The sequence below is a fragment of the Camelina sativa genome, chromosome 9 (assembly GCF_000633955.1).
Source record: "Camelina sativa cultivar DH55 chromosome 9, Cs, whole genome shotgun sequence".
Taxonomy (NCBI): domain Eukaryota; kingdom Viridiplantae; phylum Streptophyta; class Magnoliopsida; order Brassicales; family Brassicaceae; genus Camelina; species Camelina sativa.
The window spans coordinates 3213861-3223332 of NC_025693.1; the positions used below are offsets into that span (position 1 = coordinate 3213861).

Sequence of the window (9472 nt, forward strand, 5' to 3'; positions counted from 1 at the left end):
GTAAACATGAAGGATTCATGCTTGCAAAAAAAGATCCTCACGGAACAAAATTCATTTTAGATTTGGAATAAAAACATATTAATTTTCGGTGAGAAAGGAATAATATCGTAATAGTTAATAAACATCTCTATAGTATCTTCAAAAGAAGAAGAAAAAGAATCCTCCAACCTTCTACTTTATTTTTATTTTTTGTTAATCTGTATTGTTTATCATAAGAATGATACATTATTTTTGATTACTACACTAGTAAATTAGCAAATCATATATCAGGGGGAATGAACTTAACTAAGAAATTAATATTCTATTTCTCATGTGAAGCTCTTTTATCCATCCTTCTGGTCCACTTGTCTACCCCACTTCCCCATGCAGCCCACAACATATTCATATCACTTTTTGCGTCGTGAATATAATAACTTCAAACGTTTTAAATTATCTAACAGAGCTTGGTGATGATTAATTGATATGTCAAAACAGTCAATCTAATGGTAATACGGTATATAACAGAGCAATTATAAAAACACGAAAAAACTAGAGATCAAACAAGTTTTGATGATAATAATAACCACATAATGACTAAAGAATTTAAATTCATGATTTGTTTTGGATATTTTAGTATCAAGAAAACGGGAGATCTACTAAGAACAACTGTTAATATTTTTGAAGGATTTAGAAGATGTACATTAGAAATATTTTTATTTATCTCTTATGTATTATTTATATTTGTATTTCTCTTAAAATAGGAAACTTGGTCTTATTATATCTCTACCATTATGTATAAATACCCATCTTATATTAATAAATAAATTAAGCCTTTTTAAATTATATCATGTTAACCTTTTTTTTTTTACAATTTTTAAAATCTTATATTTTAATAAATAGGTACAAATAAGCTACTTTTTAAGCTAGTCACACCAAAACCTAAATGTTTATACGGGAAAACGATAATTTTTGCACACACTTTATAAATCGATTAGCGCGAATAATTTGAAGATTATTTTCATCATAAATTTAGAATCATTTTCCTATATGCGCGTAAATTTTTTATATAATAATTCTTTTGTTAAATAAAACCCAAATATAGAAATGCCAATTTAACCTTTATTAAAAAATATTCTTCTATCTTCTGCATGAACCTTCCTGTAAATTTAAGTTGACCCACAACAAATACACACACACACCCATATTATTCCCATACACCTACCCATATATTATACTTATCTCCTTAAAAACACACTAGGACAAATAATTAATAAAAAGGAAAGATATATAAAAAAATTAACAACATACATGCACACTTGATGTTTTCTTATTTCCCTCTTGTCTCTCTATATATACAACATACACGCATACATTCACACACGTTCACACATCCATTCACATAATCAACATTTTCACAATCTTCTTGTGATTCTTCTCAATCTCTTCTTTCGATTAAAAAAAAACATGGACACCATGAGTAGCGTAGACGAAAGCTCTACAACTACAGATTCGATTCACACTCCAGTCAAGATTCCGGCGAGGAAGTCACCGTCTCCGGCGGGTTTGCTATACAGAATGGGAAGCGGAACAAGCGTGGTTCTTGATTCCGACAATGGCCTCGAAGCGGAATCAAGAAAGCTTCCTTCTTCAAGATTCAAAGGTGTTGTTCCTCAACCAAACGGGAGATGGGGAGCTCAGATATACGAGAAGCACCAACGCGTGTGGCTCGGTACTTTCAACGAAGAAGAGGAAGCAGCGCGTGCTTACGACGTCGCGGCTCACCGTTTCCGCGGCCGCGACGCAGTTACTAATTTCAAAGAGACGACGTTAGTTAACGGAAACGACGGAGGAGACGAGGATGAGGTTGACTTTTTAAACGCACATTCGAAATCAGAGATCGTTGATATGTTGAGGAAACACACTTACAAGGAAGAGCTGGAACAGAGGAAACGTAAACGTAACGGTAACGGGAACAAGACGATGGGGTTTGGTTCCGTAACCGCTGCGGTTATGACGGGGTTTAAAACGTCGAAGTTACTGTTTGAGAAAACGGTAACGCCTAGTGATGTCGGGAAACTAAACCGTTTGGTTATACCGAAACACCAAGCGGAGAAACATTTTCCGTTACCGTTAGATGGTGGTAATAACGGCTCCGTGAAAGGTATGCTGTTGAGTTTTGAGGACGTTAACGGAAAAGTGTGGAGGTTCCGTTACTCGTATTGGAATAGTAGTCAAAGTTATGTGTTGACTAAAGGGTGGAGTAGATTTGTTAAAGAGAAGAGACTTTGTGCTGGTGACCTGATCTGTTTTAGAAGATCCAACGGTCAGGATGACAAGTTGTTCATCGGGTGGAAATCGAATTCCGGATCCGGGTCCAGGTCCGGGTCGGATCGAGTTGTGAGGTTGTTTGGGGTTGACATTTGTTTTAACGACGCAGCTGTAGTGGCGAAGAAGGAAGAAAAAGACATGTTAGTGTCGTTAAGGTGTAACAAGAAGCAACGAGCTATGTGATAACAAGTTCTATAGTTTTTATTTTTCTTTTAACTTACACCTTTTGCTGAGATAATTTATGTTGTAGGTTTGTAACATGTTGGGAAAAAATTAAAGGGAAAATTCTTTAAACCATTGAAACATTTATAAATTCTTTAAACCATTGAAACATTTATAAATTCATTTTTAGTCAACAATCACACACACACACACACACTCGACCGGATATGAATTCATTTTTAGTCAACAATAAGATGTGGCATATTGACAAAACTAGTAGAACTAGAAACCACTATGTTTCATGCTGGTATATAAACTCACATATACGGCATATTTTTTAAATGTTTCTAGATTTTAACCCGCGGTATATTGCGTACATATAATTTTTAATAATTAAATTTCTCAACCGTTTGTGTGGCTAAATGTTTATATAAAATTTTTAACCCGCAATATATTTCATGAGCATTTGTTTGTTATATTTAGTTTGTTTTATTTATTGTTTGAGATTCTATTTTGATTTTTAATTGTCATAACAAAAAATTAAGGGATCTAAATACATAGTAAGTCATTTATACACTACGATTAAGTCACATTTTTCCAGATGATTTAATTATTTTACACAATCTTAGTTAAATCAATTTTATATTTATATGTCAAATATTCTAATATTAATATATAGTGTTGACAAATAATAAAATAAGGATTTAATCCGCATTATTACAAATTTAATGATATTTTATTAATTTCAACATGTCCTTTTTATAACTCATCTATTATATAACCATATTATATAGTATTTTAGAAAATTTTGATTTTACATATTCATAATATTTTAAAGTTTTATTAAGTTTATATATATTAATTATAATATTTAAATAAATATGAATCGAAGTTCTTCTTGTGTTAAGAATCAAAGCTCACACGTTTTGGAAAACAAAATAGGAATCAAATTTTTGTTTTCTTTGTTTGCAAATGATTCAGAGATAAAATATCTTTAATATATCATAGTTTATGTTTCCATATTGATTATGCTATATATTTTTTTAATTGGAATGGTATGTAAAATATTTAGTAAACAAAATCTGAAGTAATGCTACTTTAAGAAGTTTGTTAGGGATTAATTTTGTAAATAAGTTTTGAAATTAGTATAAATAAAAGGGTAGAACTCAAAATGTACTTAAAAAATATATATATAAATTACATATTTCTATTTTATTAATTAAATTAGAAAATTACATCCAGTTATGTCTTAAGAAAAAAATTAGTATCAAGATATATAGTTTGATTTACACCATTGATACGTCCTACTAAAAACTATACGGACTATTATGAATCTCTAAGTAAAATTAAAAAATGTAAAAAAAATTTATTGGCATATTTCCCAAAGTTGTCTTTTTGGTAATTCATTTTCTTAATATTTGTCAAAATTAATGGATATATTGCTCTATAATTGCTTAATAATAGCAAAATATTGTATACTTTATAAGAAAATACAAGTATGAGAAAATGACATTTTCAATCAAAATTTGTCTTTAAAACATTATCTTTCTTATGAAGATTATTAAATACATTAAAGTACTAAATCATATATATAAAAGTAGAATTCTGATATCTCCTTATTGCTCAATTTGATATTTAATGTTTTAAAATATAATATTTATTTGTAATTAAACTTAAAATTTAACACATTTAATCATATATATAAATTCATATTTTAATTTCACTAATTACTACTAATTTGTAACTGAAATTAAATAAATTGTGAATTGACTATTATTTTCCTTCATTCATTTTCAATTAAACACACTATCAATTAAAATTGTAACTCTATATAAAAGTAGAGTTCTGATCTCTCCTTATTGGTCAATTTCATATTTAATGGTTTAAAATATAATATTTATTTTTAATTAAACTTAAAATTCAACACATGTAATCATATATATAAATTCATACTTTAATTTCACTAATTACTACTAATGTGTAACTGAAATTAAATAAATTGTGAATTGACTATTGTTTTCCTCCATTCATTTTCAATTAAACACACTATCAATTAAAATTGTAACTCCTCTAATTAAATTATTTTAGAAATAACTTCTATCACTACAAATCCTATAAATAACCATTCCCACATCTTCCTCCACCATATCTCAAATTCTAAATACTTTTTTTAAAAAAATATTTTTGCATGGGTTGAAAACTCATTGTAAGTGTTTTTTTTTTACAACTCATTGTAAGTGTTTAATTATATATTTTGTTGGATATATCTTATATTGTGATTTCAATTTTATTTCTTTGTTTTATGTATTGTTTCCTTTCTTCTTTGTTTTCTTATTAATTTTAATTTTAAATTACATATGATAATTAAAAAAAATTACATTACATATAAAAAATAAAAATTTGATCGCTATACAAAAAAAATATCATGCAGATTCTAGAAATTATTAATTTCGATCATTGCACAATAAGATAATCAAACTAGAGAAATCATCTTTATTCTTTATCTAGATATTTGATTATTTCTTACATATTTATTTTATTTGTAAAAGTATGCAATGTTTTAAGAAAATAAACTATTGTAATACAATAATTAAATTAATTTTCTTTAATTCTCTCTAAGCTCTAAAAAATTGTAATACATATTTTTAGTATACTCATCATTATATTTAGTTCTTGTGATCCAACATATAATTATATGAAGCTCTTGATTGCACTTCATATGATTTCATAGGGAATACATTTAATTTGTTACATACAAAATAATTTGGATTTTAATTATTTTACTCTTTAGTTTTTTTTTTTCAGCATTTAACTCTTTAGTTTATGTATTAGTTTATATCATAGTAAATATTCATTTTCACACACACACACACACACACACACACATATATATATATATATATATATATAATTTGTTCAATTTGCTCTTTATTGGTCAATTTGCTCTATAATGTTTTAAAATATAATATTTCTTTTTAATTAAACTTAAAATTCAACTCATTTAATCATATACATAAATTCATACTTTAAATTTACTATTTACTACTAAATTGTAACTGAAATTACATAAATTGTGAATTGACTATTGTTTTCCTACATTTATTTTCAATTAAACACACTATCAATTATAATTGTAACTCCTCTAATTATTTTTTTTTAGAAATATAACTTCTATCACTTCAAATCCTATAAATAATGATTCTCACATCCTCCTCCACTATATGTCAAATTCTAAATATTTTCTTTCTTTTGTTTATGTTTTTGCATGGGTTGAAAACTCATTCTAAGTGTTTAGTTATATAGTTAGTTGGATATATCTTATATTGAGTTTTCAAAATTTTTTTTGTTTGTTTTATGTATTGCTTCCTTCTTTCTTTGTTTTCTTATTATTTTAATTTTAAATTACATATGTATAATAAAAATTTGATGGCTATACAAAAAAACTTATCATGTAGATTAAAAAAAATATTAATTTTGATCATTGCACATTAAGATAATCAAGCTAAATAAATCATCTATATAGGGAATGTACTTAATCTATATAAACAACTTAAACTGATTTGGATTTTAATTATTTAACTCTTTAGTTTTTTTTTTTTTTTTTGTCAACAACTCTTTAGTTTATGTAGCAATTCATATGATTTTATAGGGAATGTATTTAATTTATATAAAACATTAAACTGATTTGGATTTTAATTATTCAACTCTTTAGTTTATGTATTAGAAGTTAGAACATAAACTGATTTTTTGAATATCATAGTATATACTCATTTTTATTATGTACAATATATAGTATTTGTTTTACCTTGAATAGTCAAAAATATCAAACAAAACTAAGGGCATTTGCATAAATACCCTTTTTACTATACCTTTTTGCAAAAATACAATTTTTGTTGTTCATTTTCGATAATAGTCTTTTTAATATACAACATAACTAAATTTTAACCCTAAACTCCAAATACTAAACTCTACCCCCTCAAAACTATATCCTACATCTAAAATAGAGAATCCAAATCAAAAACAAAAAATTCTAGAAGTTAATTTAACACATTTTAATTGTGTGAAAGATGACAAAAATGAAAATAACCAAAATTTGGTATTTTTGAAAAAGGGTATCAACAAAATGGTATTTCTAACATTATCTCATAAAGAGGTCTATTATGCAGGCTGAACAATAAAAAATAATTTTTTTTTGATAAATATGTATGTATAGTTATATTGAAATACTTTATATAATTTGAATAAATAAAAGTTGATTATTGAATTTAGGAAATTTATTTGTTATATATATATATATATATAGAATTTCAAACATCTTTTCTAATACCACTTTTGAAAACTACGCCTTTTAAAAACTTTATTAAAAATGCCACGAAAAACTGAAATACGTGTAATCTTAGAAAAATATACATAAACTATATATATATATATATATATATATATATATNGTTAGAACATAAACTGATTTTTTGAATATCATAGTATATACTCATTTTTATTATGTACAATATATAGTATTTGTTTTACCTTGAATAGTCAAAAATATCAAACAAAACTAAGGGCATTTGCATAAATACCCTTTTTACTATACCTTTTTGCAAAAATACAATTTTTGTTGTTCATTTTCGATAATAGTCTTTTTAATATACAACATAACTAAATTTTAACCCTAAACTCCAAATACTAAACTCTACCCCCTCAAAACTATATCCTACATCTAAAATAGAGAATCCAAATCAAAAACAAAAAATTCTAGAAGTTAATTTAACACATTTTAATTGTGTGAAAGATGACAAAAATGAAAATAACCAAAATTTGGTATTTTTGAAAAAGGGTATCAACAAAATGGTATTTCTAACATTATCTCATAAAGAGGTCTATTATGCAGGCTGAACAATAAAAAATAATTTTTTTTTGATAAATATGTATGTATAGTTATATTGAAATACTTTATATAATTTGAATAAATAAAAGTTGATTATTGAATTTAGGAAATTTATTTGTTATATATATATATATATATAGAATTTCAAACATCTTTTCTAATACCACTTTTGAAAACTACGCCTTTTAAAAACTTTATTAAAAATGCCACGAAAAACTGAAATACGTGTAATCTTAGAAAAATATACATAAACTATATATATATATATATATATATATATATATATGAGTGTAAAATTTTATATATACTTTATAAATACCTTTTAAAAACCTTTCAAAACCTTATAAATTTGACAAAAACAAAAAAAAACCTTATAAATATTTGGATTGAGTCTCTAAATAGTACGTACTATCTAGAAATATCTTATAAATCTTATAAAACTTTATAATTTTGCGTATTTAGNGATAATAGTCTTTTTAATATACAACATAACTAAATTTTAACCCTAAACTCCAAATACTAAACTCTACCCCCTCAAAACTATATCCTACATCTAAAATAGAGAATCCAAATCAAAAACAAAAAATTCTAGAAGTTAATTTAACACATTTTAATTGTGTGAAAGATGACAAAAATGAAAATAACCAAAATTTGGTATTTTTGAAAAAGGGTATCAACAAAATGGTATTTCTAACATTATCTCATAAAGAGGTCTATTATGCAGGCTGAACAATAAAAAATAATTTTTTTTTGATAAATATGTATGTATAGTTATATTGAAATACTTTATATAATTTGAATAAATAAAAGTTGATTATTGAATTTAGGAAATTTATTTGTTATATATATATATATATATAGAATTTCAAACATCTTTTCTAATACCACTTTTGAAAACTACGCCTTTTAAAAACTTTATTAAAAATGCCACGAAAAACTGAAATACGTGTAATCTTAGAAAAATATACATAAACTATATATATATATATATATATATATATATGAGTGTAAAATTTTATATATACTTTATAAATACCTTTTAAAAACCTTTCAAAACCTTATAAATTTGACAAAAACAAAAAAAAACCTTATAAATATTTGGATTGAGTCTCTAAATAGTACGTACTATCTAGAAATATCTTATAAATCTTATAAAACTTTATAATTTTGCGTATTTAGAAATGAATATTTTTGAAAATGGATAGATGAGAGAAACATTTCTAAAAATATTGGCAAACTTTATAATTATTAAATTAATTAAAATTAGTTAACATAACTAATACAGCAATCCGCACATATGCGCAGACTTTTACCTAGTATTTATGTTCAAAAGAATCAGTTGTCTTCAACAAAACAATCTCCTCCACAATGCACAAAGGATAGTTCTCAAGATCGTCTTCAAAGTCATCGACCATGAGCTTCGGAATATCATCAATGCTAGAAGGCTTAGGAAACATTGGCAAAAGCTACTGATTCTTTGGATTGGTTAACCCCCAAATCTTTCTTAACTCTATTGTAGCTNTTAATTGTGTGAAAGATGACAAAAATGAAAATAACCAAAATTTGGTATTTTTGAAAAAGGGTATCAACAAAATGGTATTTCTAACATTATCTCATAAAGAGGTCTATTATGCAGGCTGAACAATAAAAAATAATTTTTTTTTGATAAATATGTATGTATAGTTATATTGAAATACTTTATATAATTTGAATAAATAAAAGTTGATTATTGAATTTAGGAAATTTATTTGTTATATATATATATATATATAGAATTTCAAACATCTTTTCTAATACCACTTTTGAAAACTACGCCTTTTAAAAACTTTATTAAAAATGCCACGAAAAACTGAAATACGTGTAATCTTAGAAAAATATACATAAACTATATATATATATATATATATATATATATATATGAGTGTAAAATTTTATATATACTTTATAAATACCTTTTAAAAACCTTTCAAAACCTTATAAATTTGACAAAAACAAAAAAAAACCTTATAAATATTTGGATTGAGTCTCTAAATAGTACGTACTATCTAGAAATATCTTATAAATCTTATAAAACTTTATAATTTTGCGTATTTAGAAATGAATATTTTTGAAAATGGA

General features: G+C 25.0%; 1 protein-coding gene across 1 annotated transcript; it reads left to right on the plus strand.

Moving 5' to 3' along the window:
• On the plus strand, positions 1352-2612 carry LOC104710339 (AP2/ERF and B3 domain-containing transcription factor ARF14). Its single transcript, XM_010426921.2, has one exon. It carries the CDS (start codon positions 1444-1446, stop codon positions 2488-2490), a length of 1047 nt encoding a protein of 348 aa, XP_010425223.1. The 5' UTR covers positions 1352-1443; the 3' UTR covers positions 2491-2612.